The sequence below is a fragment of the Antechinus flavipes genome, chromosome 3 (assembly GCF_016432865.1).
Source record: "Antechinus flavipes isolate AdamAnt ecotype Samford, QLD, Australia chromosome 3, AdamAnt_v2, whole genome shotgun sequence".
NCBI lineage: Eukaryota > Metazoa > Chordata > Mammalia > Dasyuromorphia > Dasyuridae > Antechinus > Antechinus flavipes.
In genome coordinates, this window is record NC_067400.1 from 582,129,673 (window position 1) to 582,157,433 (window position 27,761).

General features: G+C 46.6%; 1 protein-coding gene across 1 annotated transcript; it reads right to left on the reverse strand.

The window, feature by feature from the left end:
- Positions 1–1,347: 1,347 nt before the first annotated feature.
- C1QC (complement C1q C chain) lies at positions 1,348–24,113 on the reverse strand. The gene is made up of 11 exons (XM_051990828.1): positions 24,005–24,113; positions 23,279–23,443; positions 20,955–21,531; positions 18,842–18,965; positions 18,190–18,415; positions 14,442–14,535; positions 13,597–13,775; positions 9,749–10,302; positions 6,679–6,730; positions 2,792–2,992; positions 1,348–2,030 (listed from the first exon to the last, which is right to left on the reverse strand). Exons 2-11 carry the CDS (start codon positions 23,436–23,438, stop codon positions 1,456–1,458), a joined length of 2,742 nt encoding a protein of 913 aa, XP_051846788.1. The 5' UTR covers positions 23,439–23,443; positions 24,005–24,113; the 3' UTR covers positions 1,348–1,455.
- Between the last annotated feature and the right edge of the window lie 3,648 nt (positions 24,114–27,761).

Consider the following 27,761-nt stretch of genomic DNA (forward strand, 5'->3'; position numbering starts at 1 on the left):
ATAGAAATGCTGATAATTTGTGTGGATTTATTTTATATCCTGCCACTACCTATGAATTATTTCAAGTGGGTTTTTGGATGGTTTTCTAGGATTCTTTAAGTTCTCATGGTTCTCATGGTTAAAGCTAACATTTCTAGTACAGTGCTGAATAATAGTGGTGATAATGGACAACCTTGTTTCACACTGATCTTATTGGGAATGCATTCAGTTTCTCTCCATTACAAATAATGATTGCTTTAGAGTTTAGATAGATACTGCTTATTAATTTAAGGAAAGATCCTTTTATCCCTATGCTCTCTCATGTTTTTAATAGGAATGGGTGCTCTATTTTTCTAAACTTTTTCTGCATTTCTTGAGATTATCATACAATTTCTGATGGGTGTTGTTATTGAAATGGTTTGATTATGATCATAATTTTCATGATATTGAAGTCCTACATTCTTCGTAAAAATCCCATTTGTTTGCAGTGTATTATTCTGTGGATAAATTGCTCTAATCTCTTTGCTAATATTTTATTGAAAGTGTTTGCATTAGTATTCATTATGGAGATTGGTCTGAAATTTTTTCTCTATTTTGGCTCTTCCTGGTTTATTTATTAATACCGTATTTGTGTAATAGAAGGAATTTGACAGGACCACTTCTTCACCTATTTTTCTGAAAAAAGTTTACATAGCATAGGAATTAATCTTCTTTAAAGGCATGGTAGAATTCACTTGTGAATACATCTGGTCTTGGAGATTTTTCTTAGTGAGTTCATGAATGGCTTGTTCAATTTCTTTTTTTTTTTCTAATATTTCAATCTACCTTTCCCTGGTCCAGCATTAAATATAATTTTTATTGGATTCTGATCTGAAAAGAAAGCACTTACTATTTCTGCCTTTCTACACTTGATTGTTAAGTTTTTTTTTTTTTTTTTTACAAATTCAATAAAGCAAAATAACTTGGGGAACCCTGAAGATTTTGACTTGAGGTTTGGTAGCCCTAACAATTCTCTCACAAGGAATGGGGCAGAGTGGAAAGATCACTGGCCTGGGATTTAAGGGTCTTGGATCAAAGTCTCAACTTTGCTAATCTTTGATCTTAGATAAATTAGATCCTTCCCTGGGACTGTTTCCTGATCTGTAAAATAGGAAATAAGAGATGATCATTCAGGTCCCTTTCATCTCTGGCATTCTATGGTTCTTTCCATCTTTGACATTTTATATCATAAGATCCTTTCTAACTAGAAAATACATAGTGTTCTAAGGTTCCCTCCCAACTCTGACATTCTATGTGTTAAGATCCCTCCCAACTCTGATATTCTATATTCTAAAACCCCTCCCAGATCTGACATCCTGTGTTCCAAGGTTCTTTGTGTTCCAAAATTCTTTATTTTTATGTGAATTCAAATTAGGTGAGGAATGAGAACTCAGTGAGGGGGAAAGTGGAGCCAGACAGGACTCAGGATTTACCAGGTCATATATCAGGGAAGAGCAGGAATCCAGAGAAAATGCTACTGGCCCCATCCAAACCCACCAGGGAATTTCTGTCATTGACCTCCAGCCAAACCGAATCACCCTCTGCCAACTTGAGGACCACCCCTCCTGTGGTGACCTGGAAGCTATTGTACACATAGTCACAGAAGGTCACCACTTTCTCCTTGGCTGCGTCCCGTTTGGCCCTGATGAGGATGACGCACAGGTTGCCCCGGGAGCTGGCATGGTAGGTGAAGTAGTAGAGTCCCGGGGCCCGGCAATTAAACTTGCCGCTTCGAGGCTCATAATCGCTGCTTTCCCTGGAGATCAGACGGTCAAAGCGGATGGGCTGGTCCTTTCGCAGCTGAGTGTGGATGGTCCTCGAGGCAGAGAAGGCCGACTTTGCTATGTTGCCATAGTCTCCGGATTCACCTGGAGGTCCAGGGGGACCCACAGGCCCAGGGATGCCTTTGGGGCCACTGGGGCCCTTGGGACCCATTTTCCCTGGGTTTCCAGGATTCCCAGAATCTCCCTTTTCCCCAATTTCTCCTGAATCTCCCAGTATTCCTGGTAGCCCTGACAAAGCAGAGAAAAGGCAACTGGTCAATTCCATAAACATGGGGGAAAATCACTCAAATATTGCCCACACTCTTAGAAAATGGAATGTTAGAGCATCAGTACTAAAAAAAAGTGTTAGAATCCAGAACATCAGTGCTAGAAAGGACCTTAGAACTATGAGATTAGAGCATAGAACATAGATTGTCACAAATGGAAGAGCTGTTAGAACATAGAATATCAGAACTGGAAAGAGCTTTATGATATAAAATGGAAGAAAATTGAACCAGAATGTGGAATGTTGCACTTGGAATAGGCACAAGAACATGAAAATGTTAAACCACAGGAGTTTATTGAAGGATCAATGAAAGGACATTTGAATGTAGAATATTGGTTTTAGGGACTTAGAAAAGGACCATGTTAGGGTTGGACTGGAAGAAACCTTATCCCAACATCCATATTCAACAGATGAGAAAGTTGAGTGTCAGCGAAGGGAGATAATTTGCTCAAAGTTATATAGCAAACTAGTTTTAGGGGCTTACAAGGACATTCCCCATGCCATTGATGTATCTCTGCTGATTCTTGAGTTATTTTTTGGGGAAGAGAAACAGACCAATATCCTTCCTTCCTCCCGCAACTTCTCCTCAGTGAGATAATTCCTCACACTCAGGTACCCCGGGGGAAGTGTGGAGGGAGAACAAGTTCAAGAAAGCTTGGAAAGCAGGGAGGTGATTGGAGGAGGAAAATTCTCCAGTGATCCAAGTCACAGATATCTTCCATACCTTTTTCTCCTTTGATCCCAGGGCTGCCATCCTTGCCATTGGGGCCAGCCACTCCTGGTATTCCAGGCGTCCCTGGGATGGCAGCATGCCCATTGCAGGGAACCTCAGCCAGTGCAATAACAGCCAGGGCTAGCAGGAGCAGTGTCCCTAGAGCCCACTTCAAAGGTTTCATATTCATCTCTGCCCTATTACTACTTCCTCCTAGAAGGATGAACAGACAACATAGTGACTACACACACACACACACACACACACACACACACACACACACACACACGTTTCTCTGTAGTTAACTGGGTTAAGGTTCTTTCCTCAGCTCCCAGGGGACCCAAAGAGCCAGGGGAGAGAATTTAAAGTGACTTTCTTTGATTATAGGCTTCTCAAAGTTAGAGAAAAAATGTCCTCAGCTTTACTTGATTATCAGACATATGTCAATCAATGAACAGGTACTTATAGCTGTGAGCTAAGCACTGGATGATATAAAATAAAAAAAAATAAGTTCAGGGTCCCTTCTGCCTTCAGGGATCTCACATTTCCGTGGGAGAGATGCAATGTAAATAACCGAATCTATATAAGATACACAGAGGGTAGATGGAAAGACATTTTGAAGGGAAGGATCAAGCACTTGAGAATCTGGGCAACAGCTCACCAGTATGCCCAATGCCATCTGCATAATAATAAGTGTTTAATAAATGCTTGTTGAGTGTTGGTCATAAAATCCTTCTGCAGGAGGAGAGACCAGCCTTACCTTTACTTGAGCAAGAATCCCCCTTCCACCAGCCCAGATTAAATAGTATGGGATGGTGGATAAACAGTTTTCTTTTTTTTTTTTCCTTCCTTCCATCAGTTTTTCCCTCCCTCCTTCTCCAGTCTGTCACCCCTTCTGTTAGGTGATGCTTTATAGTTTACAGAGCACTTTCTTTAATGACCTCCAAGGACAAGGAGTCTATTACCTCCCTAGTTGGTCTTATCATCCTGGCTTCATTGGGAAGGTCTTGAGGCAAGCAGCATCTTCTCCTGCTCTTGAGATTGCTCAGGTTGGAGATGTCTAGCCCCTTCAGTCCCCAGTGGAATCACCTGTCTGTTTGTTATGAAGGATCCAAAGAGATTTCCCAAATCTAATCTATGCCATCTGCTGAATACGTGGCTGGGGTGATACCCCACCTCTACTTTTATTCACTACCATCCTCACCCTCACCACTGCACCATCATTGTTGTCTGTGAAGCATCTCAGAATTGGAAGAGACTGATCATTCAATAAGTACTTATTAGAGACAGCTGACTCAGTGGATGATTGGCTCCAGAGTTTGAGTTCAAATCTGAGCTCAGATACTTACTAGCCATGTGACACTGTACAAGTCAATTAACTCCAATTGCCTCCAAAATAAAGTATTTATTAAGTATCTAGTACTTAATAGTATCTAGATACTTACTATCTAGATACTTAAAGTATCTAGTATCTAGTCTAGCTCAGATGCTGTGCTAGGCGATGAAAGCACTGAGCAAAGGGATGAAACAATCCCTCCTTGTAAGGAGGTTTCAGTCTAACGGGAACCTCACGTACCAGATACCTGCATCTCAGCAGAAATCCCCTTGACAACATTTCTGATAAGTGGACGTTAAGTTTCCAATTGAAGACCTCCAGTGATGGAGAACTCATCACTCTCCAACACAGCCCCTTCCACTTTTTGTGTAGCTCTGATTTTCTTAGGTTGAGCTGCAGCCTGCCTCTCTGAAATCTCAGCCCATATGTTCTAGTTATTTCTTCTGGAGCTTTTCTCTCATCTCCTTTTTCTTCTTTTCCTTCCTTGCATCCCCTCTTCCCTCCTTCCTTCTCCAGTCTGTCACCCCTTCTGTTAGATAATGCTTTATAGTTTACAGAGAACTTTCTTTAAAAATGTTCTTACTGTTTCTTGATAGCCTATCAAAGGCTATCATTTCATATTCATTTCTAAATATATCCATCTTTTTCTCTCCCCAAAAAGGCATTTCTTTTAATAAAGAATAAAAAAAGGGAAGGGAGGCTTATCAAAATAAAGTAATAAATCAATCAAGTCTAATAGTAATTATACACCATTTTGGGGAGAGGTGGATGGCTTCCCTTACAAAGAATCTTCACATGTGAAATCCACAACACCCCATTGATAAAGATAGTGAAGGTATTAATGCCTCTATTTTATAGATGAGTAAACTGAGGCCTGCCTGGAGAGAGAAAATTTGCCCAAGGTCACCAACTCGTTGGCATACTAAAACTTGGAGTCTGGAAGACCATTGAGCTTGGAACCCAGAAGTCCCAAGTTCTAATCCAACCTTAGAAAACAATTGTGACTCAGGGCAAGCCATTTAACCACTGTCTGCCTCAGTTTACTCAGCCGTAAAATGGGGATAATCATAGCTCCTAACTTACAGAGTTGTTGTAAAGATCAAACGAGAGAGTTATTTGTAAAGCACTTAGTTTTTGGCACAGAGTTGGTCTTTGATAAATATTTATCCCCCTTCCCACATGGATAGGAAGTGGTGGAATCGGTCTCTAATCAAAGTCTTTTTGTCTCAAAATCCAGCTCTCTTTCCCTCTAGTTCTCCTGGTTTATTTAACCCCGAGGCAATGAAGCTGAGGATTTCTGGGTTAAACCCATTTCATAGTTAGATTTTCAAAGCAGCCTCTTCATTTTACAGTTACGTCTCAGACATAGTCCTGATTGTTGGAGCTGGAAAGGACCTCTGAGATCCTCTCACTTGATTGATAAAAAAACTGAAGCCCAAGAAAGGCCAGAAACTTCCTGAAAACTACACAGCAAGTTAGTGGAAAAGTCCAGGATGAGAATCCAGCTCTTGTACCTCTCTTTTCTCTGTTATTTCTACTCTCCCAGGCTTCTGTGATGACCAATTATTAATGTCTCTCTATGGGTAGTCCCTGTCTCTTTCAGGAGAGGTCAGAGAGCCTGAGAGTTATAAAACAATAAGATTAAACAGGATCCAGTCATCGGGGGGGCTGGAGGTAGAGTGCTAGAAAAAGAAAAGATTTGTCTTCAGAAGCTTTGGAACTGGCAAGAAGAGAGACTTCTCGGGAAGCCAGCATTTCTGAGTTCCAACCAAAAGGAGAGAGGATGAGAGTTGGAACACACAGAAATGCAAACTCCTCTAAGCTAAGCTGTTACGGGAGAGTACAGAAGCACAGACCGGAGAGACCTTCCATAATCAACTTCTTTAGGTTTCCGTTTCATAGTCTGTAAAATGAGATAATTAACTCTGATCACTCCCACCCCTGTTAAGATTTTTTTTCCTAAGGTCCTTTCAGCTGTCATTTTATTTTCTGAGGTCCTTTTCAGCTCTGAGAGTATCTGTGCTAAAGTCTCTTCTATTTCTAACATGCCATGGTCTCCAGCTCTTTGAATCAAATGCCTGCCTTATCTATTCTCAACCAGGACTCAATATTCCCAAATGCCTTTCCTACCTATTCCCAACTGAGATGCAACATCCCCAAATGCCTGTCTTGCCTCCTCCCAGCTGGGACTCAATATCCCCAAATGCCTGTCCTATCTAGTCCCAGCTGGGACTCAATATCCCCAAATGCCTGTCCTGTCTAGTCTTACCTGGGACTCAATCTCCCCAAATGCCTGTCCTGTCTAGTCCCAGCTGGGACTCAATCTCCCCAAATGCCTGTCCTGTCTAGTCCCAGCTGGGACTCAATCTCCCCAAATGCCTGTCCTGTCTAGTCCCAGCTGGGACTCAATCCCCAAATGCTTGCCCTGTCTATTCCCAACTAGAACTCAATCTCCCCAAATGCCTGCTTGTCTACTCCTAACTAGGACTCAATATTCCCAAATGCTTTCCCTACCTACTTCCAACCAGGACTCAATCTCCCCATTATGTAACCAAATGCTTACCTGAGTAGGTCAGTCCCTTGCAGTTTGAAGAGGTCCCAAGGGTGCCTGGAGTCTGTCATTGGAATCAGGTTGCTTTGAGCTCTAAGGGGAAGTTTCCATTCTCCCTCCCCACCCCCACCCCCAAGGGCAGAGAGCCAGACCAGAGCCCTACACCCCCTTTCCCTTTCCCTTCATTCATTACTGCTCCATCAGGCAGTTTCAGGTCCTGTTGTGGAAGTCCAGTTGGATATTTATAGCCAACGGACTGACCCTGTGGGTTTGGGGTGTTTAGTTTTGCCAGCTCAGCAGCTGTTGGGCGGCCAGGAGGACACAATGTCCAAGCAAGATTTCCACATTTTGACTTCTCTCATGCAAGAGATCCTCCAGCCTCAGAAGATGGAGAAATTGAAACCATTCTTTCCCCTGAAACTCCCTGTGCCGCCCATGTATATGAAGACCCAGACTCTGATTTGTATCTGAATGTCTTTTTGTAAGTCTAATAATCAGGAATAATCCAGAGCAAAAACGTGAATTGAATTGTCAATTCTCTTCCCCTGAAATCATGTATCTTGACACTTCCCAAACATATGTCCCAATTGATCTCCTCTCTCCAACCATCATCTGTCCATAGTAATGCATTTGAAATTTTTTGGTCATAAAATTATAGAACTTTAGAGTTAGGAGAGACTGTAGAACAGAGACTGTCCGAGCTGGGAGAGGTCTTAGAACACAGAATGTCAGAACTGGGAGGGGTCTTAAAACATAGGATGATAAAAAGACAATGAATCTTGATATATAGAATGTATGGGCATTATAGCACAGTGGATAAGGCATTATTAATTTGTTCAAATATTGCCTCAGACATTAGCTGTGTGTCTCCAGGTAAGTCACGTAGCCTCATTTTATCTCAGTTTCCTCAGGTGTTAAATGAGGCCATCAGTAGCTTCTCAGGTTGCTTATTACTCTAAATCTATCCTTCAATGGCAGAGCCACAGTGGTTTAAAAAAAAAGTATAGAGCTAAGGACTTTAGAGAAGAGAGATTGAATCCAAAAAGGGAAAAGGAATCAAGTGGAGGGATGTGTCCTGAGAGATGACAGAAGGTGAGGGATTCCATAGATCATATTTTGGCCTGGGGACTCAAAGCTTCAGCTAAGTTATAGCTTTGCTCCTCACCTTTGTCCCAGTCTGAGGCATCCCCAGATCCTAGCCTTCTCTCTCCTCCCTGCCTCTCCCTTTCCACCTTTCCCCTCCTGCTCCCAGTCCTCCACGCTTCCCTGAACATCCAGTGTTGGCTTTGGTTCTGTGGGGTCAAGGGAAGAACATCCAGGTGCTCAAATAGAGGATTCATTCCAGAAACTAAAGAACAGCTGAGACAAAAGGGCCACTGGAAGCGTAAAGGAGCCATATCCTGAAGTATGCAAATCTATTCAACATCAAAGGCTCCTACAGAGACCCAGGGATTTGTGATTTGCTGAAATTCTCAGGGCTATTGGAATATCTTGTATCTTGTTTAACTGGGCAGTGGGGGAGAGGATATAGGGAAGGGAGACAGAGAAGGGAATTGGAATATTAGACTTCAAACAGACCTCATAACATGGACTGTTGGAGCTAAGAAGGCTCTTAGGACACAGGATCTCAGAGCTGGGAGGGCCCTTAGAACCCAGGAGGTCAGAGCTGGGAGGGCCCTTAGAACCCAGGAGGTCAGAGCTGGGAGGGCCCTTAGAACCCAGGAGGTCAGAGCTGGGAGGGCCCTTAGAACCCAGGAGGTCAGAGCTGGGAGGGTCCTTAGAACCCAGGATGTCAGGGCCAGGAGGGCCTTTAGAACATAGGATGTCAGAGCTGGAAGGGCCCTAGAATATTGGGGGTGGGGAGCAATTGAGGGTCACATAATTAGTAAGTATCTGAGGCTGGATTTGAACTCAGACCCTTCTGCTTTCAGGCTAGTCTTCTCTCCACTGTACCATCTAGCTGCCCCCTCCCTAACCTTTTTCCCTTCATTACTCAAGAAACCAATATCTTTCTGGCTGATTGAGCCGGCCCATCGGGGTTCTTGCAGGGTGGTGAATGAGTTTTAATATCTCTTAGAGAGCATTTTGTGTGTCCTGGCTATTGACCAGAAACTGGCTAATGTGCACAGCAGGGAAGAACAATGATCAGATGCTTTAATTAGCCCACTGTTAGCGATTCTCTGATGATGGATGAGTCATTTGTTAAGGGAACTCTCCTGTGCAAAGCAGGATTCACATTCAGACAGAAGGACAGGAGCTGGATTTGTGATTTCACTGGTATAGGAAACTCCCAGATGAGGATAGTCCCTCCCCCAGAGCAGATTGTCACCTTCCGTGCAGGTTCCATTCTTAGCGAATTGCTGAGAACTCAGAGAGGTTCTAGTGGCAGGATCACACTGGCTCGCCACCCACTATCCCAGGCTGTCCTTTCATGTTCCAACATACTTGTGAGAATTCAAACACATTTTCAACAACTTTGAATACTGCTAGCTTTAATGAAAGGCAGAAGCAACAAAAAACAATAACATTAAAAGAGGTTTTATTCCAAAGAACAAACTAACAAACAAATAATTCTCCTTGACATTCAAGGTCCCTGGTGATTTCCAGGATGGCTTTCCAGAGGGCTTAGGACTTCTAGACAACATGACCATCATTCACTGAACACTTCCACATCCAAGGTCTGCCTCGGAGAGGCTCACGGCCAGTTTGTGGAGGCAAGAGATCCGTGCATGGCCATAACCCAGAGTAGCCCATGCTCAGAACTCTATAAAGGAGGCAGATGGCATCTGAAGAACATGGGGAGGCGACATTGGTAGGGGCTCACCATAGGCGGGAGGGGGAGACCAGAAGACTCAGCAGGGAGGAAGGAAGGAGAATCCTGCGATCAATCAGCAAGCATTTATTAAATGCCTACTAGATGTCAAATACTGGGGATAAAGAAGATGAGCCAGCTCCTGCTCTCAAGGAGCTTCCATTTATTTGTAGGAGAAAGCGCGAGTGTGGGACAGGGGGAAGACTATTGGTACATTCTTGGGGGGGTGATGGACAAAGAGAAGACTGGACCAGCTATCCTAAGGACTTAGTCTGGGAAGAGCAGGAAGCCAGAGAAGACGCTGTCAGAGCCCTCAGTGCCGATCATACCATTATAGTCATTGACCTCCAGCCACACTTGTTGGTCCATCTCCAGTCGGAGCAGAACCCCGCCTGAGGTGACCTGCTTTTTGTTGGATAAGTGGTCACAGAAGGAGGCCTTTCTAGTCCCATCCATCACCAGGATCAGGCACAAGTTGGCCGTCTGGGACACGTGGAAAACAAAGTAATACAGACCCGGCACCTGGCAGGTGAATTTGCCTGTGCGCACATCATAGTGTCCCTGAGGGTTGTTGATGATTGTATTGAACCTGACAAGTTTATTGGGTTCTGGGTGCTCCTGGGTTTTCCTCGTCACTGAGAACACTGACTGGTACTTCATCTTGTATTTCCCAGGGATACCTGGCTTTCCCGGTGGACCCTGGGAGCCGGGATCACCGAGGGGCCCAGCTGGTCCCGGGGGGCCATTCTTCCCAGGATGACCTGGGAGTCCTGGGTCTCCTTTCTGGCCCTTGGGCCCGCTTGTCCCAGGAATGGCTGGTATCCCTGTGGAAAGAAGGGACATTTCAGAGAGGACATCTATATGCTGGAACTCAATATTCTATCCTCCGGAATTTATTAAGCCCATATCATATACCAAATATTGTGTTAGGTGTTGGGAATACAGAGACAAAAGGAAAATAGCACCTATGAGTCTCAGCTTTCTGGTTTATAGAATGGGAAGAATAACACTTGTACTATCTACCTCACTAGACTGTCATGAGAAGGATGCATTTTATTATTATTATTTTATTTAACCTGTAATACAGATATGTTGTTATTTTTACCTCAGAATATATTAATAGAGATATTGCTTATTATGAACAATAATAATCCATAACTCATATTCCTATAATGTGCTAAGATCTACAAATGGTTTTCCTCATAACATTCCTTTGAGATAAATAATGCAAGTATTCTGATGCCTACTTACTGATGAGGAAACCAAGACTTGGAGTCATTAAATGCCATATCCGAGGTTCCAAAGCCATTAAATTCAGGTCTGATGTTCTTACTATGAAAGAGATTCCTACTCAAGTAGAACCCTTTCCCCAGAAAAGGAGTTAAAAATAAAGAAAAAAGGGGAAAAAGTTAAAACAAAAATAAATAAAGGAGTCAGAAATAAACAAAGAAAAAAAAAGAAAAAGAAAGGAGGGGACAAAGAGGAAAAAGATTTCCTGAATGCTTTCAGAGGTTAGGAAAAATCCACTTGCTTACCCAGGAAACTTCATCCACATTTAAGCTTTCTGCTTTTGAAATCTTTGTGTGTTTTTAAAAATGTAAATGTTGCTATGCATTACTTTTCTCTTACCAAGATGATGAGCCCTACGAGCCTCTGAAATGACCTTGTCTTAACAGTGTACATTTTATAGATATTTATATGTATACTTTTTGATAAAATATAAGTTCCCTGAGTGCAGGAATTTCCCCCCCTTTTCTCTTTGGATCCCCATTGTCTAACACAGGACCTGATAATAAAGGGATCCTTACTATATGCTTGTTGATAGATTTATTGATGGAAGTCAAGGTATGGCTCTTAGAACTCTATACCTCCCAAAGCATCTTAGTAGGAGACCAATAATCATTAGTAACCATTCTCATTTCTTTGGTACTTTATACTTTACAGAATATGTTCTCCAAACTCATGGTATTGCTACCTGTAAGGTGCTGAGGTACAGAGATTATGAGGAATGGTCCCCCCATTTTAAAGATGGGGACATTGAATATGGGAGAGGAGAAATTACTTCTTCACTTGGCTCTTTAGAGGCAAAGGCAGAAATGGAGCCTGGTTCTTTAGCTACGAATTGAGAATATCCCATAGTACCTTGCTGATAAGGTGGTACAATGGAAGATGTAATTATCTTAGTTTCAGAAGGACTGGACTTGAGTTTTAATTCAGGTGCTTACAAGTTATGTGATCATGGCTAAGCCACTGCTTCTGCCTTTGAAAAGGGGAAAAGAATACCTCTATTATCCATTTCATTTTGAGGCATGTGCTTTGTGGCCCTCAAAGAGATCCCTGGAATGTGACTTCTTAGAATTATGATACACCAAGCTGCCTAAGTGCAAATTGTCACAAAGGTGCTCCCTTTGTTCCCATCCATTTCCCCCAATGCACCTGTTCATCATAGTTCAACTACAGGAAAGCAAATAGGAATGGGGCTAGAACCAGGTCTTTGGATTCCCTGCCCAAAGTGTTCACCATTCAATTCAACAAGCTATTATTAAGCAGCCACTGTATGCAAGATCTTGTGCTAGTAGTTGGAGATTCAAAGACAAAAAGTGGCAGTCTCTTCCCTCAAGGAACTCATTTATAGTCAGTTATTGGAGATTTGCCATGTGCAGATAGAAATAAGGAAGACAAAGTGGAATGGAGCAGAGGTCAAATGCCCTAGGAATATTAGAAGGGGGGAGTGTAGTGGGTGTGTGGGGGTGGGGAATGCTGCACCTTCTCCAGACAGATGCATTAAACATGCATATGGGGCTTCTCCTAAGTATACCTTCCTTCCCTTGCCTTACCCCCTGATCCCTTAGGAACACCCTCTATAACACCCTCTATGCCCCCCATTTCCTCACCCCCATCCCCTCCCACAGATGGCCTCCCATGAGATGCACACAAATGCATAGTTTCCTTCTTATATATACTTACAATGACAAAAGTTCAGAGACCACACAGTATGCTGAGTAAAAAGATTTGAACCTGAAGTTAAAATTTAATTCCTACTTGTGACACTTAACAGCTGTGTCCTCTGAGTAAATCATTACCTTCCCTGAGCCTCAGTTTTCCCTTCTTCAAAATGGGGATAATAGCACCAGCCCTGAAGTCAGGACTTCAAATGTGACCTCAGACACTTAACACTTCCTGGCTGTGACCCTGAGCAAGTCACTTAACCCCAATTGCCTCAACGACAACAACAACAAAATGGGGATAATAGCAGCTACTTTCTAGTGTTGTGCAATTCAAATGAGATTTTATACATATATATAAATTGCTTTATAAACCTTAGATTTTCATTAAAAAGGTGAGTTATAGCTATGAGATATTTGCATTTTGTAAACCTTAGCATTCTGTGTATGTTATTATTTTGGTTATTATTACTAACACACCTTGCGCAGCTATATAACCTTGAAGACATACATCATCTCCCACTGACATGAAGTTACCCAGATGCATACGGAAGTCCCCAGAGACTCCCCTGTAACGCAGGTACACGGGTATGTAGCCTATCAGAGAGCCAGCCCACTCACACACATAGTCTTTTACAGTCTCCATGTAGGTCTGCATTAGCATTAGTGTTATGTTATATATTGCCTCATTTAGTCATGTGTAAGGATGCTATAAAGACACTCAGAGAGGGATTCCCTCCCTTCTCCTTGATCTAGACCTAGAGCCACAATTCAGTGCATACATGTAAGCAGACATCTCCCCTTCCCCATCCATCCCCCACTTCTCTTTGGTCAGATCCCATCCCCATGTTTTCCTGCAGCCCCTTTCCTTCTCCCTCCCCACTTAACTTATGACTGGGATCCTCAGGACAGGAGAGAAAGGAGGAGAAGATAGTGTCCCTCTTCTTCCCAGGGTTGGGAGTGATGAACTGATGTCATTCCATGCTATGGGGGGTGGGAGAATAGTAGGGAACCTGGGTTCTAGTTCTCACATTGCCTCTTCATGGGTTTGTTCAGAAGCTTCTTCAGAAGCAAGACAGGATAGCCAAAACATGGGGTCTCTTGGATTCATGGCACCCCCTTCCCTCCGCTCCTGCTCTTTTCTCTGTCCTTTCTTAGGCTAACAGGACTCACCTGGTTCCCCCTTGGGCCCCTTCAGCCCATCTCTGCCGTCTTTCCCTGGAACTCCAGGCAGACCAGGCATCCCAGGGATCCCATAACAGCTGGCTGGATCAGCGTGGGTCCCTCCCAGAACGGCCAATAGGAACAGGAGCAGGTTCAGGCTGTGACCCCGAGGCAGCTTCATGTCCATCCTGTGGGAAACCCAGCACCAGTGAAGCAGGAAGAAATTCTGGGTTCTCTCTTTCTCCCTTTGGAGAGCAATCCTTGCCCATCCCCAAAGGACATGTATCTAGTACGGGATAGAAAACCAAGCTGGAAGTCCAGCTGGCCATAGACAGGCTGTGGGGTCACCCCTTCTTTTGCTGGCGTCTGGCTCCCTCCCCCTTCAGAAGAAAGGGCTTTCTCCCTATGTCAGAAAGAAAGGGGGACCCACTCTTTCTCCATTTCCACCTTTCCTGCCATCCCTCCCTTAACCCTGTTCTCTTCCCTCAATCCTTAGTTTAGTAAGATTCTTAGTAATCCTTAAGTTGTATCTCAGGACTGAACATCTAGAATATAGACCGTGAAATTTTGACACAGAATACCAGCCTGGGAGAACCTTAGAACATACAGTGTCAGAATCAGAAGAGAGCTTAGACCAGAGATCATCAGCTCTTTGGGTGGGGACGTCTCAGAACAGAGACTACTGGAGCTGGAAGGGAGCTTTGAGATAATCTAGAGATAATTTTATGGATGAGAAAACTCCCTCCTTTCCCTTCTCTCCCTTCCTCCCTCTGTCTCCTTGAGTCTCTCAAGATAGTGTCCCCTTAACCAGACGGTCCTAGGAAGATAGGAGGAGGGAAAAATCCCAGTCTCACCTGGAGGCAGCTGCCTCTTGGGATGGGGATGGGGCCGTTGAAAGAAGTGGTATCTCAGTGGCCACTGCTTTCCTCCTCAGAGGCAGGAGGAAGTCTGATCAATGGGGGAGGGAGGGGAGTCCCAGGGACACCATGTCCCATCCCCCTTCCCTCCCCTCCTCCCTCCTTCTTTCCCTCACAGATCTCACATCCTCTTTTCCTCTTGTTTCCTCCAAATAGGCCTCTGGGAACTGCTGAGCTAGGCTGACCACATGTAAATCTCTCCAGAGCTCTGAAGTCCTATGGTTGACATATGGGGGGGACTAGGTTTCTCTTTCTCAAGAGGAAGGACAAAACTGGCCTGGTCTGGTATTAGGTGTGACTTCTAGACAAAGGATGTTACGGGATGTTCTCCCATAGGATGTTAAATGAAAAGACCCTTGGAAACCACCTAACTCAACCCCTCATTTTTCTTCAGTTTCTGATTTTTATTAATGTCTTCCTTTTATATCACCTTCACTTCTGAATTTATTCTTTCCCTCTTCTCCATCCAAGGAACCTTCTCTTGAAATAAAAAAAGGAGAGAGACTAAAAAAGGAGACAAAGTCACCGCAAAACTTATCACTATGTGAACTGAGTCTGATAACATGTGCAGTGTTCCTCATCAAGGAAGGTGAGGAAGGCTCCTTTCTTCATCGAGTCCTTTTGGCTAAACTAGGCGAGCCCCTTATTTTGTGGGAGAGCTGCCTGAGACCAATAGCCTAATGTGCCAGGGTCACTACGTGTCAGGATCAGCTCTCAAATCCAATTCCTCTGGGTTTCTTTTCATCTCCTAACATGTGGTCACGTTGGACCATAATCTTCATCTGGCTCTCATCGGAACTCTAAGCCTGGAACAGGGTTTTCAAATCACTTCCCTTCCCAGATCCTTCATTAGATGGAAGCTCCTTGAGGGCAGAGATGCTCTTATCTGCCCCAATGCTGCTTGGCACAGGGCCTGGCATAGAGAAACACTAAATATCATCTCATTTGCTACCTATCTCTGTCTCTGTCTATCCATCTAGTCATCTGTGTCTGTCTGTCTGTCTAATTTTCTAGCTGTTCATTTGTCTGTGTATCTATCTACCACTCTGTTGTCTTTCTATTTTTAGGTGTTCATCTGTTGGACTATGTATCTATCTACTTCTCTGTTCATCTATCCATTTTTTTCTATTTTCCAGCTGTTCATCTATCTTTCTTTTTGCTGTTCATCTGTATGTCAATGTATATCTACCTCTCTGTTCATCTTTCCATTTATTTTAAGCTGTTCATTTGTCTGTCTATCTACCTCTCTGCTCATCTATCTCTACCTTTCTAACTATCTATCTTTCTAGCTGTTCATCTGTACCTACCTGTCTATTCATTTATCCATCTATTCATATATCTACATACTTATCTGTATTCATTTACCTTTCTGTCCATTTATTTATGTATCTATTCATCTGTTTATTCATTTGTTTATCCATATACCCATCTATTGGTGTATATATCTATCATCTACCTGTGTATTCATTTATCCATCTAGTCATCTATCAATTTATCTCTCTATTCATCTATCTATTATATTTGTAAAGTGCTTGGAATAGTGCCTACTATATAGTAGGTGTTTAAAAATGTTTCCTTCCCCCATATCTATACCATGATCCCCTTCTAGCTTTAGGTTTCTAATTCTTTAAACCTCCATGATTCTGATGAGAGCATTTCCTTCCCATCCCAGAATGAAATAAGAGGTAGGAGGATGAAAAGTTTGAAGCTGTGGAGGGTGGGAAAAGTCTGAATGGAAGAGATGGACCAGTGATTTGGGGAAATTGAGCTCAACTCTCTCCCTGGGCTTTGAATCCTCTTCTACCCTACCCTAACCCCTTCTGGTATGGCATGGTTCTGAGGATCTGAGTTTTCCCTCTCTTCCATCCCACTCTTTGACAAAGAACCTTGGAAGCTGTCAGAGACCCAAAGTTCGGGAGCCGGGAAGGGACAGGTAGGATGGTTAGAAGGGATGCTATCAGGGAAGGTAGAAAAGGAGGTGAAGAAGGAAAGGCAGGTAGACTGACCGAGGAGCCTTGGGGAGGAGAGAGGAGAAGGGAATCCAAAGCAGGGACTCCAGAGCCTGACAAAGAATATGGAAGCCTTGGGGTTTCAACAGGCCATTAGCTGGGGAAGCTATTTAAAAAAACTGATCATTTTGCTTTGATATAGCAGATGCAAACCATCAAACACACTTACAATGTTTTGAAGCCATTTTGAATGTAACAAACTCAAGGACTGTGTAGGGGGAAAGGAAACAATCAATCAATGAGCATTTATTAAGCTTACTGTGTATGAGGTGCTGTATTAAATTACTGTTAAGGCAAAAAGAGTGCTTGCTCTCAAGGAGCTTCCATTCTAATAAGGAAGACAACAGGTAAAAAGCAACAAGTGTTCTATTCAGAGTGGGACAGCTAGGCGGCACAGTGCTGGGTGAAGAATCAGAAAGTCCTGAGTTCAAATCCAGCTTCAGACATTTACAGGGTAAATCACCTAACCCTACTTGCCTCCCTTTGCTCATCTGTAAAAGGAGCTGGAGAAATTTACTACTCTAGTAAATTTGCCAAGAAAAGTCCAAAAAGGATGGTAAGAAATCAGAAATGACTGAACAACAACAAATATATTCTAAATGGATAAAAGGTAACCTTGGAGGGTTAGAGAAAGCTCTAGTCTCCCTGCAAAAGCCTTCACCTCTCTCCAGCTTAGACAGGCTGAACGATTAATTTTCCAAAATCTCAAAAAGACTTTCTTCTGCTCAAGCACTTTCAATGACTCTCATTGCTTCTAGGATAAAGCCTGACATTCAGGGCTCTCCATGAGCTGATTACATAGGCTTTCTCATTCTCAATAATGAAATGTTTGCTTCATTTTTGACTTTGGATCCTCAGGGTCTAGCACGGTGCTTGACACTAAATAAAGCTCGATTTAAAGCTTTAGTTTCCATACTCTGGAATTCAGATCCTGCACTCAGCCCAAACTGGCTCTTTCATTGTTCCTCTTCCTGAGAATGAGAAGGTCGGAGGGCTTGTGAAGGTGGGAAGCAGTGGGAAGAGAGGGTGTGGATGTGCTCCTTACTCATGGTCCAGGCCCAGAATCTCTGGACTGATCTGAATGAAGGGGAGAATATGACAGGTGTGCAAAGTGCTGGGAATTAGAAAGGACCTGGGCTGAGGGGCTGAAGGGTGGGGAGCTTCCTGCAAAAGAGGAGAAATCATTAATTATAGACTATTGGAGTAGAAGTGTCCTTAGAACCCGGGAGGTCAGAGCTGGGAGGGCCCTTAGAACCCAGGAGGTCAGAGCTGGGAGGGCCCTTAGAACCCAGGATGTCAGAGCTGGGAGGGCCCTTAGAACCCAGGAGGTCAGAGCTGGGAGGACCCTTAGAACCCAGGAGGTCAGAGCTAGGAGAGATCTCAGAGGCCATTTAGTTCCAACTGAGATTTGGAGAAAGGAGGTGATGACCCCGATGTCACAGAACAACTCAGTGGCAGAGTCTGGATCCCGGCCCAGGTCTCCTGGATCTGCTTCCTCCCATCCTTCATCCTGAGTTTCCAAGGTCTTCTTAGGAGCCTGGCAAGCCTAACAAGCTCACCTTTGCTCAGGTGTTAATGACTGATAACGGCTCCCTCCCGGATGTGATGCTGTTCCTTTTAGCTAACACTTAATCAGGCGCCTCCAACATCTTGATCCGGGCAGCAGGGTTTCTCACGGATAGGAGAAAAGTTCGAGCTGGGCGTGGGGTGAGGGGGGGGCCACAAGTGGGGACGAAGAGGCGCCTTCAGGCGGAAAGTCTCAGGGGAGGAGCCTGCTCTGTGCCCGGCCCCAGCCTGAATCCTGCCCCAAGAGCAGAGGCCTCGGAGCAGCCCCGGGCGGATGGACTGTGATTCAGGGGCAGCCAGGGGGGACACGGGGATCAGCCGATCTGACTCTGGACCCTGAGGCCCTGGCAGCCGTGTGAGCCTGTGGGGTGTTTAGCCTCTTCCCCATCTGTAAAATGGGGCTTTAACACCAATTTCACAGAGTTTTGTAAAGATCAAACCGGGTGAAGAACTTTGCAGGCCTGAAAGTGCTCCGTGGACGTTATGCTTTTTGGGGTGCGGTGCAAAGTTCACAGACTGGGGCCCCGACACCGTGCGACTTTGTTTAAATCATTTTCGTTGTTTGTCCCCCGGTTTTTCATTTGCAAATTTAGCCTGAGGCTTGGGTGACGGGGTTGGGCCGCGGACGGCCCTGGGAGGGCTCAGGTGCAGTTTCGAGGCGCCTCCTCCCCCCCAATTTGTGGGCGCCTCTGCTGCTGGGAGCCGGGCCCGTGGTTGCCCCGGGCGGGTGGGCCCCGGGGCCGTGCTCCCAGCCGGGCTGACCGGCCCTCGTTTGCACTTGGTTCTCCCAAGACCCCCAAGACTTCTGCTGAGAGTAACGACCTTCCTGTGCAGCCCGGCGCTGGCCAGCAGGTGGCGGCCACGGCCCGTGAAGAAGGGCTCTGTCCTGTGTGGGGCGGGAGACTTGTCACCTGCTCAGTGTCACCTGGGACAGTTCCCCCTGCCCTTCCTCAGCATCCCCGCTCCTGCCCACCCCCGCCCCCTTGCCCCCGAGTCTGATGTGCGTCCTAGAGGGAGAGAGGAGCTGGGGTCTCACCCGGAGGGGATTTAGGGACAAGGTGAGGGGAGTCGTGGCTCAGTGAGGGTTAAGGGGGAGGGGGCAGAGAAGGCGCAGTCGGCTTCCCCTCCATCCTCCTCAGAATATGCCCCAGGCCCGTCTCCCCTCCCCCACCTTTACCCCCTTTGTCTCCCCCCCAGCTTCCTCCCTAACGTCTCCATCCGCGTCCTTCATCTCCTGATGGACATTCCCTGTTCCCAATTCTGCACACTCCTCCTTCCTGCCCCCTACACCCATTCCTCCACCTTCGAACTCTTAGTCCTGTCTGTTCAATTGAATCTGCCAAAGCTCATCCTCCTTCAAGTCTGTTATTCCTATCCATGTTATCCCTTTCCCAGATCCACATACTGAGTCCTCAGGCCCCTCGTTGTAACCCATTCCCCCAAGGACCCTTCTTCCTCAGCCCCTCCTTCTCAGAGCCCTTTCCTAATTCTGCATGTTCACTCTCCTATTCCCGCCCTTCCAGCCCCATTCCCTTGGACCACTTTCCTTCATCCTCATTCTCCTGTAAGCTTTTCTCTCCTTCTCAGAGCCCTATCCCCCCTTTCCTAATTCCATTTTCCAGTATCCTTTCTGATCCTTCCAGGCCCATTCCCTAGGACCACCTCCTCTCAGAAGGACTTACCTTCTGCTGTAAGGTTTTTGCCCCATCCTCACTCATCCTGCCCTAGCTCCACTCTAGCCCGTTCCTAAAGAAAAATAGGAAGAAGGCAGAAAGAACTGAACCACTTTTTTATTAGTTAAAACCTTGGTTCATAAAACGGTTACATGCAGTGGAGAGGATGCAAGAGGATCATTGTCCCCTCAGCTCTGGGGTGTGGGGACGGCAGAGTTGTTTTAGGAGTGAACAAGTGGCCCCAGAGGAGAGAGGCAAAGTCCAGCTCACGAGTGAGAGGCCGCCATCAGCCCAGGGATGCCGAAGTCCAGCAGAAGGAGAGCCAAGCATAGGGGCAGGTGGGCTCAGGTAAAGATGGGGGCTTTTGTCAGGGAGTACCCATCCTGCTCTGGCAGATGCTCTGATGGCCCAGGGGTGAGGCAGAAGGAAGCTACTGTGGGACTGGGGCGGGGTCAAGGGACACAGAACATTCTGGATCTAAAACTGGAAAGGTCCTTCCCCTCCTGCCTTCTGGCAAAGGATTGTTCTCAAATTTTACAGAGAGGACAAGAGAAATGTGGTTAAGATGGAGGCCCCTGGCTCTGGTAGTGGCTATGTGGCTTTGGGCAAATTGTCTTCTCTCTCCTAATCTGTTTCCCTGACTGATAAATGAGGAGAATGATCCTTCTCCTCCCTCCCTCCTGGGACGTTTGTGAAGACACGGCTTTGGAAAGTTCTTAAAGTATTAAAAAATAGCTCTTATTTTTAAATGACTTGCCCAAGAGGCAGGCAGACAGATATAGTGTGGGAGCACAAGGTCTGCTTCTTGCTTTGGACATTTACTGTGTGAGCCAAGCACCCCCCTGTACTTCTTTGACAGCCTTATCTGGGTCCTCATCTGCAAAATCAAAGTATTGTACATGATGACTCCAAGGATCCCCTACAGAATGACTGAGCCAGGAGAACCCTTAGAACCCAGGATGTCGGAGCCAGGAGAACCCTTAGAACCCAGAATGTCAGAGCTAGAACCATAGAACCCAGGATGTCGGAGCCAGGAGAACCCTTAGAACCCAGAATGTCAGAGCTAGAACCTTAGAACCCAGGATGTCAGAGCTGGGAGGGCCCTTAGAGCACAGAATTAGCCATTAGGATTAGACAGGCACAAGCTGGAAGACTGGTCGTTGCTGGACATTTCAGGCTTCTCTAGCCCAGGCTCCCAAATTCAGTTGGAGGGGAAAAGCAGGAAGCCACTGAAGATACTGTCCACATCTCTGCCACTGTAGATCTTGTTCCCCCGCTGGGGGTCCGTCTCGATCCATACCTCGTCTGTCTCGGCCAGCTGCAGCACCGTGCCGCCAGAGTTGACCTGATAAATCCCCTTGCTGTTGCTGTCACAGAAACCCAAGTTGCGTGTGGCCTGACCTCTTTTGGAGGACACGATGAAGAGACAAAGGTCCCCAGAGGACACCACCTGGAAGGTAAAGTAGTAGTAGCCGGGGAAATTGCAGATAAACTTGCCGGTGTTGCTCTGGTAGCGGTTTTCCTCGTTGGTGATGATGCTGTCGAATATGACCACGTTCCCATTCGCTTGCGGGTTCCTCCGGATTGCTGAGAAGGCAGGTTTAACCTGGTTTTGCATTCTTCCCATCTCTCCCTTGGGCCCCTTCTTTCCAGGTAATCCTTGGAGTCCTTGAAGGCCAGGGGGACCTCCAAAACCTCTATTCCCTGGCTTTCCAGGGGGACCAGGTTCACCCTCATCCCCCTTGAGGCCACGGACTCCTGTCCTTGCTCCTGGTGTCCCTGTTGTGAAAGAGATTTCTGTGACTGTTTGAGTCACCCCGGAAGACTAGTCTGAGCACAGGAGGCCCCAGCTTAGCTGTAGCAACTTTGGAGGGACCCGAGGGCTGAGCCTTAGAATGGACCATGGGCTGAACGTGGCTAAAGCTGAGCACTCAAGTAAAGGCCTGAAAACATTAGAAATGGAATGCTAGAATAGAGAGAGACAGGTCTGGGAGGGCCCTTAGAACCCAGGATGTCAGAGCTGGGAGGGCCCTTAGAACCTGGGATGTCAGAGCTGGGAGGGCCCTTAGAACCCAGGATGTCAGAGGTGGGAGGGCCCTTAGAACCCAGGAGGTCAGAGCTGGGAGGGCCCTTAGAACCCGGGATGTCAGAGCTGGGAGGGCCCTTAGAACCCAGGAGGTCAGAGCTGGGAGGGCCCTTAGAACACATTGTTAGAACCTAGAATATTAGGGATGGAAGAGGCTTTAAGAAACAGAATGCCAGAACTGAAAGGAACTTTACAGGTCCTTCAGTCCCACCTTCCTCACTTTAAAGATGAAGTAAGAGACTGAGAGAGGGAAAGTGACTGTTCTAAGGTCACTCAGCTGGCCAGGGGCCAGGCTGACACTAAATTCTCTCACTTGCTAGCTCTGCTCCAGGGCATCTGTCCTAGGGGTCAGAGGCAGAAGCATCATCTTCTCTTCTCTGAACTGGTTTGCTCAGCTGGGGAAGGAGCAGTTCCTCTGTCTGTGTAGGAGGTCAGGGCAGACCCTCAGCATCCCTCAAATTTGGGGCGGATTGACAGGTTTTTGTTTTGTTCTCCCCTATTCAGGAGCTGTTGAGTGAGTCCCGGGTTTGGGCCCAGAGAAGCTGAATTGGAGCCCCATCTCTGTCTCAGTATCCTTATCCACAAGATGGAAGGGTTGAATCGAAGGACAGCCTGTTCTGCTCTAAAAGGATTTTCACTGTTTGCTAAGATCCTTTTCTTTCCTCTGATGCCCTGAAGGACAGAGTTCCGCTTGGATTTAGGAAAGTAGGGGAGCCGCACATTTAGTCTGGGATTGTCCCAAGCCTCTGTTCTTTGTCTCTTCCTTCTTAGGCTCAGAGTTGGGGAATTATAGGCCTTAGAGCTGGAAGTAGTGACCAGAAAGATCACAGAGTCCATTTCCTTCAGTATTTTTTAATGTGGAGGAAAAGGAGGAAGAGGGAGAAGGGGGAGAAACCCCAAAACATAAACAAGACTAGCCCAAAGTCCCTTAGTCAGTAAGTGGCAAAATTGAGACTTGAATCCAGACCTTTTGCCCCTCAGTCCCATGCTCCTACCACTGCACCAGAAGAATCCTTCAGCTTTCTGCTCCCTTTCCCCCATACTCCCCCTGAGCTCCTCACTGCTCCCTTCCCCCTCCCCCTGGGTCCTCACTGCTCCCTCCCCCCCCTGGGCTCCTCACTGCTCCCTCCTCCCTTCTCCCCCCTCCCCCGGGCTCTTCACTGCTCCCTCCCTGCTCCCCCTGAGTCCTCACTGCTCCCTCCCCCCCCCCCTGCTCCCCCTGGGCTCCTCACTGCTCCCTTTCCCCCAAATTCCCCCTGGGCTCTTCACTGCTCCCTCCCCCCCACCCCGGTCTCCTCACTGCTCCCTCCCCCCCATGCTCCCTCTGGGCTCCAGCTCATTGCTCCCTCCAACCCCTCTGCAGGCCTCCCCCCCCCCCCCCCCGGGCTCCAGGGCTGGGTTGCAAGGGGGGAGGCCCTTGGTCCCGGAGGCTGCACTTACCTTGCTCTCCACGTTCCCCCTTAGGCCCTGGACGCCCATCCAGACCTGGGGCTCCGGGCTGCCCCGGCCTTCCATCGGGAGCTCTGCACACATTCTGTGGCAAGGTGGAAGCCAAGCACGCCGCCAGCACGCAGCCCACCAGCCACGCCCAGGAGGCCATGCTACCTGTGGGGAGAAGGGCCCCCAGCGAGGGGTCAGAGGCAGGCGTCCCATCCAAGCCCGACCCATCTGGGCTGGCCCCGGAAAAGCTTGGAGCCCGGTGCCGGCCTGTGAGGAGGCCCGGGGCAAAGCCTCCCATACCTCTCCTCGGGCCGGAGCCAGAAGAAGCGTCGGACCCCTGGCATTGCTCCCCGGGACAGAAATGAGTGATGGGGCTGGGAGACTGAGGCAGTGGAGGGGCCGGCCCAGCTGGGAGGGAAGGACTAGGAACCCAGGGAGAGGAGCCAGCACTGAGCAGTCCTTCAGATCCATCGCCCATGTTACCAGCTTCCCTCATCTCCATTCCCTTTCTCCCCAGATTCCCCAGTCCCTTCCCCCACTCCCAGAGTCCCTCGGCTCTGTGTCCCCCCTCCCGGCTCCATCTCCCCAGCCTGAGCATCCTTTGGACATTCCCCTTACCCCCTCAGCATGAGCCTAGTTCCGGAAGCTTCGGAGGCAGTGCTTGGGAGAATGCTGACCCTGGAAATGACTTCCCAGCTCTCCTGAGACGGGCCCAGCCAGTCTTACCTGCCCTTGCCCCACTGGCCTTAAGGGAGACTCCTGCACTGCTGCCTGGCTCTGCACCTTCTGTCCCTGGAGAAAGGGGAGTCACTGGGTCTGAAGGGAGATGACCTTGCCCTTCCTTTAGAGAGGGTGCCAACTTTTACATCCCTTCCCGCTTCCCCTTTCCTGACCTGGAAACCCCAGGGGAGGGGGAAGAAGGGGGTTCCACCAGAGAAACAATCAAGCTCAGCAAAATGGGGAGGCTTCCAAGAAACTGAAGGGGAAGCTGGGCTGAGGGAGGCAGGGAAGCCGTCTGAGGGGAACAGCTGAGACACATCGGTGGAAACCAAACCTTCATCTGTGTAGGTTCCAATACTTCTCCTTTCTGAGTTTCTTTCCTCTTCAATACAATGAGAGAGCTGAGATTATCTCAAATCCCAGTTATGACTTTCTGTTTTCTAGGGACCTTTGCAAATCTGACCTGAGGCTTCAGTTGGCCTCCTATCCTTAGCTCACATTCCAAGGTTCCACCCAACTCTAACATTCTGTTCTAAGACTCCTCCCAGATCTGACATTCTGAGTTCTAGACTCAAACATTCTGTGTTCTAAGTCCCCTCCTTGCTCTGACATTTTGTATTCCAAGAACCCTCTCAGGATTCTGTTCTAAGGACCCTCCTATCTTGGACATTCTCTGTTCTAAGGGCTCTCCCAGTTCTGACATCCTATGTTCTAAGAGCCCTCCTAACTCTGTCTTTCTCTATTCTAATGTTCTTTCTAGATAGAACATTTTATTATTCTATGAAACCAATGATATTCTACAAACTGGTAGGAAGGGATCATGGGGGGCAGTAAACTGGAGTCCAGGGGGAGCATGGTGGGGGGAGCAGTGAGCTGGAATCCAAATCCATAGTTCCAAAATGCTCCATAAGTCATGGTATTTCTTACTGCTGAAAGTGCACCTCATTCATTTATTTCCATAATATGCAAAAGCCACAAGTGCTAGAGAGAGTGCTGATCCTCATATTTCCTCATACTATTAGTTTTTCTTCCCAAAGGCTTCTGTCATGGTCATTTGTTAACCTATAAAGCTCATAAAGTTATGGATTCTAAACTGTCACAGCTGGGAGGGTCCTTAGAACTCAGGATGTCAGAGCTGGGAGGGCCATTAGAACCCAGGAGGTCAGAGCTGGGAGGGCCCTTAGAACCCAGGAGGTTAGAGCTGGGAGGGCCCTTAGAACCCAGGATGTCAGAGCTGGGAGGGCCATTAGAACCCAGGAGGTTAGAGCTGGGAGGGTCCTTAGAATCCAGGACGTCAGAGCTGGGAGGGCCTTTAGAATCCAGGATGTCAGAGCTGGGAGGGCTCTTAGAACCCAGGAGGTCAGAGCTGGGAGGGCCCTTAGAACCCAGGAGGTTAGAGCTGGGAGGGCCCTTAGAACCCAGGATGTCAGAGCTGGGAGGGCCATTAGAACCCAGGAGGTTAGAGCTGGGAGGGTCCTTAGAATCCAGGACGTCAGAGCTGGGAGGGCCCTTAGAACCCAGGAAGTCGTGGTGGGTCTGTGGCTGAGGACTGATTCAATTACAAGCTATATAGTCCTAGCCCTTCTTCCTCCCATTTCAAAGATTCCCAGGCCCTAACCTTTATCCATGTCTGCGGTAGGATGCCCATGGTGGGTGTGTGAAGATGATAGTGGAGGATTTGCAAATTGAGACTTCTGAGAACTGGGTAAAGGAGCTGGGAATTTTTATTCTGGAAAAGAGAAGATTTGGTGAGGGATATGTAGCTATTTTCAGATATTTGAAAGTTGTTATCTAGAAGAAGGTCTGTATATATCTTTCTCAGCATCAGAAGGCACAGCTAGGAACAATGGGGGGCAGCTTGATAGAATGGGAGCTGTCCAAAGTAGGATGAGCAGCCTTGGGAAGCCCTGGATTCCCATTCACCATTCTTCAGTCATTTCGGTCATGTCTGACTCTTTGTGACTCCATTGGGATTTTCTTGGAACAAGTACTGGAGGAGATTACCATCTTGTTCTTCAGTTCCATTTTACAGATGGGGACACTGAGGCCAATAGGGCATCCAAGGACATTCAACTAGTAAGTGTCTGAAGCTGGATTTTAACTCAGGTCCTGACTGGGGATGTTAGAGAGGCGCTTCATTTTCCAATAAGGACTAGAAGTTTTCCAAAGTCTCTTCACACCCTTAGAGAAGATGGCTCCTAGAGAGGACAAGAGTTCTGTTATAGGGAGAGAGAGACTGGATCCAGAGCACTAGATTGGATTATAGGGACATGTATTCAAATTCTGTCTTCTACTCACTATATGTATGTCCTTAGGAAGTCACTTGACACTGCCCTGGGCCTCAGTTTACTCATCTGGAAGATGGCAGAGATTGGGGGTGGGAGTGATTTGAACCAGAGGATGTTCTAAGGCTCTTTCCAGCTTTAAATCCAGTTTTAAAGATATGCTGTGCACTTGCTTTACCATCACTTGTACCTCTGCCTGAAATGCTCTATCCTCCCCTATTTCCATCTCCAAATTCTTTGTGTCCTTCAAGGCTCAACTTAAGAGCCACTTCCTCCAATGAGTCTTTTCTTACGTCCTCATCGTTGCTCCCCTTCCTTCCCCAAATAGCAGTGAGTCCGTTATTGCCAGAAGCAGACAAGTTGAAGCTGGATAAGGAATGTAGTAGGGGATAATGCTGCAGGGATCCCTAAACTAGGCAAGCAATTGGACTCCAGATCCAGTTTTCTCTCCACTTCAGGGATGGGGTCTTTCCTTTGAAGCATCAGATTTGGAAACAAGATGAGAAAAGAGAGATGGAAAAAAAAAATGGCAGAGTTAAAACAGCAGCTAGGTGGTGCCATAGCGCATAGAGAGGGGGCTTGGAGTCAGAAAAACTCATCTTCATGAATTCAAATGTGGTCTCAGACACGTCCTTGCTGGGTGACCCTTGGCAAGTTATTTAATCCTGTTTGCCTCAGTTTCTTCATCTGTAAAACAAGCTGGAAAAACTGCAATATTCTTTGACTATGACCAAAATAAATAAAAAATAGAGAAAGACAAAGACAAAGAGAAATAGACTGCAAGGGAGACAGAGAAAGATAGATAAAAGGGGGTACATAAGGACAGAGAAAGAGAGAGACAGATGAAGAGAAGGGGACACAGAAAGACAGAAATCAATAAAATGGGAAATCTAAAAGAGAAACAACAGAGAGACAAAAAAAAAGAGGGAGACAGAGACAGAGAAACACACACACAGAGATGGAGAGACGAAGATACAGACACCCACGGGAATAGAGACAGAGAGTGAAAGAAATACACTACAAACATAAGACAAAGATAAAAGATGGACCCCTGGGGAGAGAGGAGAGGTGTGAAAGCAGGAAAAGAAAGATGTCTTTGAGAAGGCAGCTGCTCAGCTCTGTCCTTTCTCTCCCAGTCTAGGGACCAGGGACTTCAGGTCCTAGACAAATCACATCATTCCATTTCCACTTAATGGGCCTTTTGCTTTATAAATGTTCCCTTGACTGGCTCTGGGGAGAGCAGACTTTGTTATGGAAGAAGTGACTCTGCCAGAAGCAGCAAGCTTTGAGTGGACTCAAGTCCACTAATTGATCATGAGACTTTGGGAGTTTGAATATCTCCATCCCTTAGTTTTCCCATCTATGAAATAGGGATAATAACATCTTCCCAAGTGGCAGCCCTCATTACATTCATAGAACATGAAATGTTCAAGCTAATAGGGCCACATAACATCAAAGAATAGATCATGCAGAAATCA